At 43.8% G+C, this 14,158-nt stretch overlaps 1 protein-coding gene across 1 annotated transcript in view; it reads right to left on the reverse strand.

Annotated features, from left to right (window-relative positions):
* The window catches only part of MSH2 (mutS homolog 2), a 185,331-nt gene that overhangs the window by 70,590 nt on the left and 100,583 nt on the right, over window positions 1-14,158 (reverse strand). Inside the window, exons 9-10 of the mRNA XM_077485623.1 lie at window positions 5,941-6,064; window positions 259-409 (exon numbers count right to left, since the gene is read on the reverse strand). Coding sequence (XP_077341749.1) covers window positions 259-409; window positions 5,941-6,064 — 275 coding nt within the window. The remainder of the gene's footprint in view (window positions 1-258; window positions 410-5,940; window positions 6,065-14,158) is intronic.

Genomic DNA, 14,158 nt, shown 5'->3' on the forward strand with positions numbered 1-14,158 from the left:
CTTTTTCTGACAGCTCAGACAAGCTTTATAAAGACTGCAGATAAACATGTAAAATTATGTAGGGAGATTAATTTCATCTCTGTGTATCGCCTCAGGCCTGTCACATCACTGGGGATATGTAGGGGTTTACAACCACTTTAAGGCAAAAGAATGACCCATTATTTAATTGCAGACATCCTCTCATCTGCTCATAGGCAAAACTGGCTGTGACAAGTGTTTTGTAAACTGCTGTCATCATAACTCAGACTACATTGTTACCTGTTGGTGAATCTCACTCCATTTTTTTGGATGTCAATGGTGGAGAACTTCTTATTGTTCCTCAGAGCCTTTTCTTCCTTGCAGGTCACACGGAAATAGTGACCAAGTTGAGCATTGGACTCTAGTTTAATACTTTTTCCAGCATCCAACCCTAAGAAAACAGCATAAAAAGAGAAAAATTCAATCGAGGTAGAAGCTCTCTCTAAATAAAACCTATAAAGTGATTTAATGTCATTCTGCCAGTTTCCTGTGTGTGAGCCCAGCATGCCATTTACACCACCCCGTATGGGGCACGTCATCACACAGACCAGTTATTATGGGAGCATCACTCAATTCAGGAAGAACCCCCACCCACCACCAGAGACATCACCGGACTGGATAGAATACTGCAGGAAAAACTGTATTTGGGGTTAGGGTATAAAAGTATTGGGGTGCCCCTTCCTTTACACACACAAACTTTAATGGCACCCCAGTCTTAGTCCGTAGGGTTCAATATTGAGTTGGCCCACCCTTTGCAGCTATAACAGCTTCAACTCTTCTGGGAAGGCTGTCCACAAGGTTTAGGAGTCTATGGGAATGTTTGACCATTCTTCCAGAAGTACATTTGTGATGTCAGGCACTGATGATAGAGAGGGGGCCTGGCTCGCAGTCTCAGCTCTAATTCATCCCAAAAGTGTTCTCTCAGGGTTTAGGACAGGACTCTGTGCAGGCCAGTCATGTTCCTCCACCGCAAACTCTCTCATCCATGTCTTTATGGACCTTGCTTAGTGTAAAGTCATGTTGGAACATGAAGGGGCCGTCCCCAAATGTTGGGAGCATGAAATCATCCAAAATGTGTTGGTATGCCGACACCTTAAGAGAATTCCCTTCACTGGAACTAAGGGGCCAAGCTCAACCCCTGAAAGACAACCCCACACCATAATCCCCCTTCCACCAAATGATTTGGAGCAGTACACAAAGAAAGGTCCATAAAGACATGGATGAGTGAGTTTGGGGTGGAGGAACTTGACTGACCTGCACAGAGTCCTGATCTAAATCTAATAGAACACCTTTGGGATGAATTAGAGCGGAGACTGGGAGCCAGGCCTTCTGGTCCAACATCAGTGCCTGACCTCACAAATGCACTTCTGGAAGAATGGTCAAACACTCCCATAGACACACTCATAAACCTTGTAGACAGCCTTCCCAGAAGAGTTGAAGTTATGTCTGAAAAGGGTGGGCCAATTCAATATTGAACCCTACAGACTAAGACTGGGATGCCATTAAAGTTCATGTGCGTGTAAAGGCATGTGTCCCAATACTTTTAACAATATAGTGTATTAATGAATATAAGAAAAAAAAAAACAACACACTAATGTAAGGCCCCTTTCACACATGCGGATGATATGTCCGTATTTCATCCATCCGTTTGCGGATGAAATACGGACATACATGCATCCCTATGGGATAGCGGGTGTCTGTGGATGAACATCCGCAGACACCCGCTATTGTCCACCTCCGCAATTGTCCGATTCTGCAGATGGAGGAAAATCCTATTTTTCTATCAGTCTGCAGAGCGGATGAACACGGACAGACGGTCCGTGCCAATCCGATCCCCATAAAGGAGAGCGGAGAGCCGACAGGGCGGTCCCTGCACAGTGTGCGGAGGCCGCCCTGTCCGCCGCCGGCTCAGCGGGGACAACGGAGCGATCCCCACTGAGCGAGCGGATCATCACGGGGCGGATTATTACCGATTGCTGATTTTACTGATAGCCATTTTTTGGGGTTTAAAAACACTTTAAAATGTTGCAGTAAATACAATTCTACTGAGACACAGGAAAACCATCTAATAGATTTGCATCTCCTAGTTGGTCTACCAAAAGTTTTGATCAGATGCACAGGGGGGTTCATTTACTAAAACTGGAGTCAAAAATCTGGTGCAGCTCTGCAAAGAAACCAATCAGCTTCCAGGTTATTTTGTCAAAGCTTAATTGAACAAGCTGAAGTTAAAATCTGATTGGCTACCACATACAGCTGAACCACATTTTGCACTCTCCAGGTTTTAATAAATCTGCCCCATAGTAACTGATACTATTTATACATTTCTTTGGAATTTTATCTTTTAAAATTAAACAAGAATTTGTTTTTCTTTACATAGCGGACCTGCATTACACACATGCCTGTCACCTGTAATTATTTCTATACAAGATGAACTGTATTTTGACCGATTCTTGTCACCTTACATTTAAAGGTCTAAGCAATGATATTCCCACAACATAAACAAAGCATCATCTGACAGCCCTAATGCTACACAGAACACGTCTCACGGGAATGGCAGATGACAGTACAAGGAGCTATAGTAACAGCAAAGAGTATTGGAAGTGCCCATGTACGCTGACAGCCCAGTGTTACTTATGGATAATGATACAGAAAAAAATCTATTACTTTAGTGACAATAAAAATGAACCCCCCAGAAGCCAGGATGAAGAATATTGTATTACAGGCACCCCTATGATGCTGTCAATTTACGCAGCACATACACATATATATATATATATACACACACACACATACATACACACATACACACACACATATATACACACACACACACACACACACACGCTACAATGAGAATCACAATTTTTTTGCTTAGAAGATCACGATTCTCTCGGCGTATCATCTTTCACATTAAAAACAAAAAAAATTGTGCTAATTTTCCTTTTTTTTTTATCGAAGTGTATTTTTTCCCCTGAAAATTGCATTTGAAAGACCGCTGAGCAAATACAGTGTGACATAAAATATTGCAGCAATTGCCATTTTATTCCCTAGGGTCTCAGAGAGAGAATGAATATATATGAATATATATATATATATATATATATATATATATATATATATATATATAGTGCCTTGCGAAAGTATTCGGCCCCCTTCGGCCCCCTTGAACTTTTCAACCTTTTGCCACATTTCAGGCTTCAAACATAAAGATATAAAATTTACATTTTTTGTGAAGAATCACCAACAAGTGGGACACAATTGTGAAGTGGAACGAAATCTATTGGATTTTTGAAACTTTTTTAACTAATAAAAAAATGAAAAGTGGGGCGTGCAAAATTATTCGGCCCCCTTGCGTTAATACTTTGTAGAGCCACCTTTTGCTGCGATTACAGCTGCAAGTCGCTTGGGGTATGTCTCTATCAGTTTTGCACATAGAGAGACTGAAATTCTTGCCCATTCTTCCTTGCAAAACAGCTCGAGCTCAGTGAGGTTGGATGGAGAGCGTTTGTGAACAGCAGTTTTCAGCTCTTTCCACAGATTCTCGATTGGATTCAGGTCTGGACTTTGACTTGGCCATTCTAACACCTGGATACGTTTATTTGTGAACCATTCCTTTGTAGATTTTGCTGTATGTTTGGGATCATTGTCTTGTTGGAAGATAAATCTCCGTCCCAGTTTCAGGTCTTTTGCAGACTCCAACAGGTTTTCATCCAGAATGGTCCTGTATTTGGCTGCATCCATCTTCCCCTCAATTTTAACCATCTTCCCTGTCCCTGCTGAAGAAAAGCAGGCCCAAACCATGATGCTGCCACCACCATGTTTGACAGTGGGGATGGTGTGTTGAGGGTGATGAGCTTTTACGCCAAACATATCGTTTTGCATTGTGGGCAAAAAGTTGGATTTTGGTTTCATCTGACCAGAGCACCTTCTTCCACATGTTTGGTGTGTCTCCCAGGTGGCTTGTGGCAAACTTTAGACGAGACTTTTTATGGATATCTTTGAGAAATGGCTTTCTTCTTGCCACTCTTCCATAAAGGCCAGATTTGTGCAGTGTACGACTGATTGTTGTCCTATGGACAGACTCTCCCACCTCAGCTGTAGTTCTCTGCAGTTCATCCAGAGTGATCATGGGCCTCTTGGCTGCATCTCTGATCAGTCTTCTCCTTGTCTGAGCTGAAAGTTTGGAGGGACGGCCAGGTCTTGATAGATTTGCAGTGGTCTGATACTCCTTCCATTTCAAAATGATCGCTTGCACAGTGCTCCTTGGGATGTTTAAAGCTTGGGAAATCTTTTTGTATCCAAATCCGGATTTAAACTTCTCCACAACAGTATTGCGGACCTGCCTGGTGTGTTCCTTGGTCTTCATGATGCTCTCTGCGCTTTCAACAGAACCCTGAGACTATCACAGAGCAGGTGCATTTATACAGAGACTTGATTACACACAGGTGGATTCTATTTATCACCATCAGTCATTTAGGACAACATTGGATCATTCAGAGATCCTCGCTGAACTTCTGGAGTGAGTTTGCTGCACTGAAAGTAAAAGGGGCCGAATAATTTTGCACGCACCACTTTTCAGTTTTTTATTTGCTAAAAAAAAGTTTAAAATATCCAATAGATTTCGTTCCACTTCACAATTGTGTCCCACTTGTTGGTGGTGTGTGTGTGTGTGTGTGTGTGTGTGTGTGTGTGTGTGTATGATGAGTGTGTATGATGAGTGTTAGGGAGTCTAATGTGAGTTAGGGACCTTAGATTGTAAGCTCCTTGAGGGTAGGGACTGATGTGAATGTACAATGTATATGTAAAGCGCTGCGTAAATTGATGGCGCTATATAAGTAACTGAAATAAATAAATACACTCCTGCCTGTCTGGCAGTTAAAAGGTACTGAAAAAAAAATGTCACCTTCATACCCCTCTAAGTACACCAGTAGTGCAGACAATGGACCTGAAAGTGGTAGTAAAGGTTTGGCTTTTAGGCCAGGTCCACACTATTGCGAATTGGATGCAGATCTCCTCATCCAATTCACAATAGTAGGAAAATGTGACCAGCTGTTTATGGAGCCGATTCACATCTCTGATGCAGCTCTGGTGCGAATTTGCACAGAAGTCCTACGCGTCTTTGGTCCCGATCTCATCATCATGGAGTCTGGCTGGAATTGGCTTCTTTCACTCCAGTGTGAAGCCCGAGGTCTTTCACACTGTAAGGGTGCGATGGCAGGGCGTCCCAAAAAGTCCTGCCAGCAGCTTCTTTCGAGCGGTGAACTCACCGATCCTCCACCGCTGCTCCCCATTGAAATCAATGGGGCAGCACTGCGATACAGCTGGCCGGCAGCGTTTTGCGGGTGGATTTAAGCCCTTTCCAGCGCTAGCGGGGGGGGGGGAGGGTGTTAAAAAACCCCCGCTAGCGGCAGAATACCGCTGATAAAAGCGCCGCTTTACCGCCAACGACTCCAGCGGCTCGGTGTGAAAGCCGTCCGACGTTCCACTACTAAAGAAAGTTGTGATGCTGCCCAGTTCTTTTCCTTCCTTTCTTTGATGGCTGTGGCTTCAGAAGACCAGAGAATTCTTTGCATAGAAAGAATCATGAAACACTTTTCAAGATCGCAACGGGGAAAAAAAATTTAAAAAAAATAATCGCGATATGATTCTTGGTGATTAATCGTACAGCTTTACTACAGAGCAGAAACAACAACAAAGCTTACCAAAAATCCTTGTAATAAATATGGCTGAAGGAACTGGGGGGGGGGGGGGGGGGGACAAGATTTACTTTAGTAATGAACAGTCTGGCAATCTCTGGAGTGTTTAACGGATGTGAATCCGCAAAGGACGATGTACTTCACATCTATCCTATGACACGGGCAATCTAACGACCACAGAAGGGAGATAAACTGCAGATGCCTCATACACGGAGGTGACACTTACCCAACTCCCTGGCCGCACTGTTAAGGGACCCCTGCATGCTCTTCTCCAGTTCATCCATCTTCTCTCTCAGTTCCGTCAAGTTTGGATCAAAGGACGGCTTTACCAAAAATTCATGGTTTTCTACCTGAAGAGAGAGGAATATATCTCATCATAAAAACTCAGAAATATCTGTACGTGAAATAGAACTCATCACTACAAAGCTGGCCATACGTTCGTACAAGGCTTGACAAATGTGCTTTGAATCTAGGAGCCAGATTACAGTTAGGAGCCCCTTTTTTGTTTTGTTTAAACCAACAAAGCTTATTGGGTGGAAAATGTAACATGTTCCCTAAGCTGAACTTATTATTTTACCCTTGCACTGCCAGAGCAGTTTTTTCTATTTTTTTGTACAGGTTTAAAAAAAAAAATTTTAGGCCTAAGAATTAACATAAAACACCCACCCAAAACATATATTTTTTGAAAGCAGACACCATAGAGAATAAAATAGTGGTCGTTCTAAATAATTTTTTTATGTCACGCGATATTACCGCAAAGGTCTAGGAAAAACAAAATTTCAATAAAAAAATATAAATAAAAACACTTTAAAGTTAATTTCAGGAGGTACAAAACACACAAGGGTTGAGTACTATCCCAGTATAGCAGCAATATGCTGTGATAATGAAAGCTGGACAGATAAAGACTTCTTAAATCTTCACCTGAATTCTTCCCATCCAGGTATCCGGTATTACATTCCACTCTGTCTTTGTCACATCGATCACATGATCCTCCACTGTATGGTGGATATAGGAAAGGGCCCCCATCACATGATCCTCCACTGTATGGTGGATATAGGAAAGGGCCCCCATCACATGATCCTCCACTGTATGGTGGATATAGGAAAGGGCCCCCATCACATGATCCTCCACTGTATGGTGGATATAGGAAAGGGCCCCCATCACATGATCCTCCACTGTATGGTGGATATAGGAAAGGACCCCCCATCACATGATCCTCCACTGTATGGTGGATATAGGAAAGGACCCCCCATCACATGATCCTCCACTGTATGGTGGATATAGGAAAGGACCCCATAGAAAAAGTGCAGAATCTACAATTCAGTGGGGATTCAATCGAGCTTTGCCATAGGCTTCTAGGGAGGCTTTGAAGGCGCTTTGAAGCACCATTGAAGCTATATGGAGTATTATTTTTGAAGCAAAGCAAACGCAAGGTGTAAACAGGACTGTAAGCTAACTATTTTATTTAGTGATGGTAACATTGACTGGCATTCAGAGAGCTTTAACAAAGCCTGTACAAAGCCTTGCTGAAGTGTAAATGAGCCCTAAACACAAAATTACCCTTTTTTTGTGTAAAATATACAAGCAGTATAATCAGTAAATAGATACTCACACATGTCAACATCTACGGACGCCAAGTGTATGACACGGGAGTGCTCCCGCAAGCTAACCCCTTCAGGAAAGAGCTTCCCAGAGGGGGTTCGCTTCAGTGGGGAGAAGCCGAGACAGCCGCCGTGGGACCCCAGAACAGCAGGATCGGGGCCACTCTGAGCAAAACTAACTGCACAGTGGCGGTAAGTAGAACATATTATAAAAATTATATATATATATATATATATATATATATATATATATATATATATATTGTGGCAGCACGCAGGTAAAATCACCTGGTTGTATTCAGGATGGGAAATGTGTGTCCTAGATTCAGGCTTTATGCAGACTTTTACAATTAGAGGGGAAGAGTTAATGAGCCCAGCTGTAGTAAGTGGGCTCATTAAGGCCTCTACAAAAAACCCCAGCATGCATAGGGAGATGCTCCATCCTGGAACCAGTTTTGTGTGTATAGACTGGGGAGTCTGAGATCTGTTCTGTGCGGTGAGTTAACGCCTGTGTGGCAAACCCCTACAATAGCGACAGGGACTGGGGCAGCACAAGGCTGCACCCAGTTGTTAGACAGGGAGTCTACGTGTGTAGTTAGAGGTCAAGCTGACCAGGATTTATTTTCTTGTTTTATTTTGTTTGGCTGTTTATGTATCACTGCATGTAGCAGAAATAAACCGGATCTTTTGTTTTTTGAACCTACACCGCTGTCTGCTGTGCCTGACTTTGTGTTGTGAACCCATCCAGGGGGTCACACACACCCGCTACCGAGTTAACCCCCCACAGTTGGTGGAGAATTTTGGCAGTTTTTTTTTTTTTTTAAGGCCAGCATGGAGGAGATACTGAGACAGCTGGCTCTAGCCAATGCAAATCAGCAGCAAACAAATGCGGGTTTACAAAGGAGCCTTGCAGCTCAACAACAGACAAATGCAACTTTACAGCAGAGTATGGAAGCTCAGCAACAAGCCCAGCAGCAGACAAATGCAAATCAGCAGCAGACAAATGCAACTTTGCAGCAGAGTTTGGAAGCTCAGCAACAAGCCCAGCAGCAGACAAATGCAACTTTGCAGCAGAGTTTGGAAGCTCAGCAACAAGCCCAGCAGCGATCTGAAGCCCGCTTCATAGACCTGTTGCAGAAGCAAGAGCAGAATTTTCAACAGCAAATAGAGACATTGATACAGCAACGTCCGCAGACCAATGAAGCAAGTGGGTACAATAATACCGCATCCTTTGGTGTGAGCCGTTTACTGACAAAAATGACTGGAGAGGATGATCCGGAGGTGTTTTTGACCACATTTGAAAGGACTGCTGAAAGGGAAAAGTGGCCTAAGGAGCAATGGGCTGGACTGGTGGCCCCTCTGTTAACTGGGGAATCGCAGAAAGCTTATTATGACCTAGAGCCTGACCAAGCAAAAGACTATGTGGTGCTAAAAGCAGAAATATTGGCACGGCTGGGTGTCACCCTGGCAGTCCGGGCTCAGCGTGTGTGTAACTGGACTTTTCAGGTTGGAAAACCTCCCAGGTCTCAAATGTATGATCTCATTCACCTGAGCAGGAAGTGGCTGCAGCCAGAGACTTTGACCGCACCAAACATTGTGGAACGTGTGGTTATGGATCGTTTCCTGAGAGCTCTTCCTACTGCCATCCAAAAATGGGTAAGCCATGGAGACCCAGAAAATGCAGACAAACTTGTGGATCTGGTTGAGAGGTACTTGGCTACAGAGAACTTGACCACCTCTTCCAGGGACTCACGGACTTTCCCCCCCTAAGACCAGATCATCCCCAGTGGCGGGTAAGATGACTCCAAGGGGTGAGGGTGGAGAGAGTGAGAGGGTGGGAGTTCTACCTAAGGTCTGGCGGGAGCAGCCCAGGAAGCCCATGCTGCAAGAGGCAGCGAAAAAGATTATTTGCTACCGCTGCCGGCAAGAGGGACATATTGCAGCCAATTGCCCAGTTGTGGATGAGCCTATGCAATGTGACTTTATAAGGGAGAGACGCCAGTCGCTGTTTGCGACAGTTGCATGCACTGCCATTCGGGGACCTGAGAAACATTTATGTAAAATGTGTATTAATGGTAGACATGTTGATGTGTTGCTAGATTCAGGTAGCCTGGTAACATTGATAAAAGCTGAATTCGTTACTACAGAGGTCTCTGGGAAGAACAGGGTGGCTGTTATTTGTGTGCATGGGGACACCCGAGAGTATCCTGTAACTTCAGTGTTTTTTGAGACCCCCAAAGGTAACCTCTCTCATCAGGTGGGGTTAGTGTCTCACTTACCACATGATGCTATTGTGGGAAGGGATTTTCCAAAATTTTGGGAACTCTGGGATTGTCCTGAGCCCCCCACTGGTGCCCCTATAGACCAGGAAGATGACCAGAATTCCTCTGGGAGTGGTGAGGACTCTCCTGAATTTCCCTTGTCGGTATTGGCGGGGGAAACTCGAGAAACTGGGGAGGAGCCAACATCCTCAGTTGAAAACATGCCGTCTGTGGAGTTTTCGGATCTTGAGGTTCACAGGGAAAATTTTGCCACAGAACAGTTAAAAGACCCCACCCTAATAAAGGCACGGGAAAATGTGGTGAAAATAGATGGCGAGTTAGTGAACCCAGATAAGACTTGCACTTACCCGTACTTCACTGTGGAAAGGGACCTGCTGTATCGAGTGGCTCAAAGGACAGAAGAAACCATTGAGCAACTTGTGGTGCCCAAACCTTACAGGAAGTTGGTGTTAGAATTGGCCCATGGGCACATTCTGGGAGGTCATCTGGGGACCGAAAAAAACAGAGAGAGGGTACTGCAGAGATTCTATTGGCCTGGGGTCAAGGAACTGCTTACGGACCAAGGTACACCCTTTATGTCCCAGGTTATGAAAGAATTATGCAAGTTGTACAAAGTGAAGCAATTGCGTACATCTGTGTATCACCCCCAAACAGATGGGTTGGTTGAAAGATTCAACAAAACCCTAAAACAAATGTTAAAGAAGGTGGTGGATAGAGATGGAAAGAATTGGGATTGTCTAATACCCTATCTGATGTTTGCCATTAGGGAGGTACCCCAATCCTCTACGGGTTTCTCACCCTTCGAGTTGCTCTATGGGAGACACCCAAGAGGGCTGCTGGATATCGCCAAGGAAACTTGGGAAAATGAGAGTTCTCCTCACAGGAGTGTGATTGAGCATGTCGCCCTGATGCAAGATAGAATTGCACAGGTAATGCCAATTGTAAAGGAACATTTAACCCAAGCGCAGTTAGCACAGCAGAGAGTGTACAACCGTGGGGCCAAGACCCGTACTTTTTCCCCGGGGGATAGGCTCTTGGTGCTAGTCCCTACGGTTGAAAGCAAATTTCTGGCCAAATGGCAAGGTCCATATGAAGTAATTGAAAAAATTAGTGAGGTGAACTACAGGGTTAGACAGCCAGGAAGGCGAAAGCCGGAGCAGATCTATCACGTCAATCTGCTGAAAGCCTGGAGGGATAGGGAATCCCTAGTCGCAGAGACTTTGTCACAAGTACAGCCTGATTGCTTAGTTCCTGAGGTTGGAATAGCAGACACCTTATCGAAACCCCAACAACAGGAGGTTAAAGAGTTTGTACTTCGTAACAAAGAGATTTTCTCTGAGCTTCCGGGACAAACCTCTGGCGTAGAGCATGACATTATCACCCCGCCAGGAGAAAGGGTAAAACTAAAACCTTATAGAATACCAGAGGCCCGACGGGAGGCAATACGTGGGGAGGTTCAAAGGATGCTGGAATTGGGTGCGATAGAGGAGTCCCAGAGTGACTGGTCCAGTCCTATCGTACTAGTGCCCAAACCTGATGGGAGCTGGCGGTTTTGTAACGATTTTAGACAATTAAATAAAGTTACAAAATTTGACACCTACCCCATGCCACGTATAGATGAGTTGATCGACCGGCTGGGAACAGCCCGATATATGACAACTCTTGATCTCACCAAAGGGTATTGGCAAATTGCCCTGGCCGAGTCGGCCAAGGAGAAAACTGCGTTTGTAACCCCAGATGGGGCATTCCAATATAAGAGAATGCCGTTTGGGTTACAGAATGCACCGGCAACATTCCAGCGGAAAATGGATAAGATTCTGAGGCCCCACCAGAAATATGCTGCAGCTTACCTGGATGATGTGATTATCCATAGCACAGACTGGGTCTCACATTTGCCAAAAGTACAAGCAGTCCTAGACTCTATCTGGGAAGCTGGGTTTACGGCCAATCCAAAGAAGTGTACCATTGGACAGGAGGAGGCCAAATATCTTGGGTACACTATTGGGAGGGGGGTGATAAAACCCCAAGTCAATAAAGTCGAGGCCATACAGAGTTGGCCACGTCCCAACAGCAAGAAACAGGTACGAGCCTTTCTGGGAATCGCTGGCTATTATCGACGATTCATTCCCCATTTTGCTTCTCAGGCTGTGCCCCTCACCAACCTGACAAAAGGGAAAGAGTCGGTTATGGTTAAATGGTCCCCAGAGGCTGAGGAAGCATTTCAGTCCTTAAAAACAGCCTTATGTAGCCAGCCAGTGTTGTACTCACCAGACTTCTCTAAGGACTTTGTTGTACAAACTGATGCATCAGACGTTGGGTTAGGAGCAGTGTTATCCCAGGTCTGGAACGGGGAAGAGCACCCAGTCATTTACCTCAGCAGGAAGTTGAAGTCCCATGAGGTAAATTACTCCACGATTGAGAAGGAATGTTTAGCAGTGAAGTGGGCTCTAGATTCCCTTCGGTACTATCTGCTAGGTAGGCACTTTGACCTGGTGACTGATCACGCTCCTTTAAAGTGGATGGCTCAAAACAAGGAGACCAATAGAAGGGTAAATAGGTGGTTCCTGGCCCTACAGGAATTTAACTTTACAGTTAAGCATCGCCCTGGTGTTAAAATGGGGAATGTGGATGCTTTGTCTCGGATACATGCGTGTCTGGCTGCTTGTGTTACAACCCCAAGGTTGAAACAAGAGGGGGGGGGTATGTGGCAGCACGCAGGTAAAATCACCTGGTTGTATTCAGGATGGGAAATGTGTGTGTCCTAGATTCAGGCTTTATGCAGACTTTTACAATTAGAGGGGAAGAGTTAATGAGCCCAGCTGTAGTAAGTGGGCTCATTAAGGCCTCTACAAAAAACCCCAGCATGCATAGGGAGATGATCCATCCTGGAACCAGTTTTGTGTGTATAGACTGGGGAGTCTGAGATCTGTTCTGTGCGGTGAGTTAACGCCTGTGTGGCAAACCCCTACAATAGCGACAGGGACTGGGGCAGCACAAGGCTGCACCCAGTTGTTAGACAGGGAGTCTACGTGTGTAGTTAGAGGTCAAGCTGACCAGGATTTATTTTCTTGTTTTATTTTGTTTGGCTGTTTATGTATCACTGCATGTAGCAGAAATAAACCGGATCTTTTGTTTTTTGAACCTACACCGCTGTCTGCTGTGCCTGACTTTGTGTTGTGAACCCATCCAGGGGGTCACACACACCCGCTACTGAGTTAACCCCCCACAATATATATATATATATATATATATATATATATAATCAAACATATACAACCCCTTTAACCTCCCTGGTGGTATGATTTTTTTCAAATTTTAGGTGCGGAATTATTTTGTATGGAAATTTGGCGTTTTATATTGTAGGCCTGTAATTCTTAGAAATAATTCACTTAAATCTGTCCAAAAGTCTAATAGACTTTTAAAATTTGAAATCATAAATTATAACACACACATATTTATATATATATATATATATATATATATATATATATATATATATATATATATATATATACACACACACACACACACACACACACACACACACACACACACACACACACACACACACACACACACACACACACACACACATATATATATTTTAAAAGAAATAACAATAATTATAACAAATAATATAATAAAAATTATTCAATAATGTAATCAAAACCACTGAAATATGTCGAGTTGCAAAATTGTCGCTGTCATTACTTTTAGTGTGTGATGACGAATTTCCCCACAAATCACTATCGCTCAATTCTAATTTATTATCGCTGTTTTCTAGCTGGTCTATAACCACTTTTGATGTAAACGGACATTTTTTGGTTGCTATGGACAATCTCCAGTTTCCTGGCATAAAGAACAGTATTTATAATATAAACTGTATGCAGGACACTGGACAAACCCCTAGGGACAAAGGGGATGTGTAATTATTTGATACAGTACTGTAATCTGTAAGATTACAGTATACTGTATCTATACTGTGTATTTTACTTTTTGAATTTGGCGCCGAACTCTGTCCCCGTTCGTCGCAAATGCTCACAGGAAACGGAGCCCGGTACTGTGACAGATCGAGCGGAGGACGGCTCGCAGATCACAGCGGGGAGACATTGCAGGATCCAGGGGACAAGGTAAGTAAATCTCTCCATGGATCCAGCGATGTGATCCAGAGTCTGGCTCGGGAATACCACTTATGGTATTTAAATCTTATCCTGAGCCAGACTCGGGAATATCGCCAGGGAGGTTAAATTTAGGTGTGTCGGAAAAGGTGACAAACTTCCCTACCCGATATTTACTATAGACAATGCTTTAAAAGCCCCTTATAGGTCATGAGTTTAGCATTAGGGAGGTCTGGTGCGAGAATTTTTGCTCTCATTCTTGCGTGCGCGGTGATATTGATAAATTAAATATTTGTTGTTTTTAACATTGGATTTTAGATCCAGATTTAGATTAGAGAACAAATGTCACGGTTAGAAATTTAAAAACATCTACAGACACGCTGAGCATTTAACCCATACATAACAATAAGTGACATTTAGAAATCATAAAGTCCAGAATGGCA

The sequence above is a fragment of the Lithobates pipiens genome, unplaced genomic scaffold (genome assembly GCF_037356315.1).
Source record: "Lithobates pipiens isolate NorthernLeopardFrog02 unplaced genomic scaffold, aLitPip1_a1.2 Scaffold_18, whole genome shotgun sequence".
Lineage (NCBI taxonomy): Eukaryota > Metazoa > Chordata > Amphibia > Anura > Ranidae > Lithobates > Lithobates pipiens.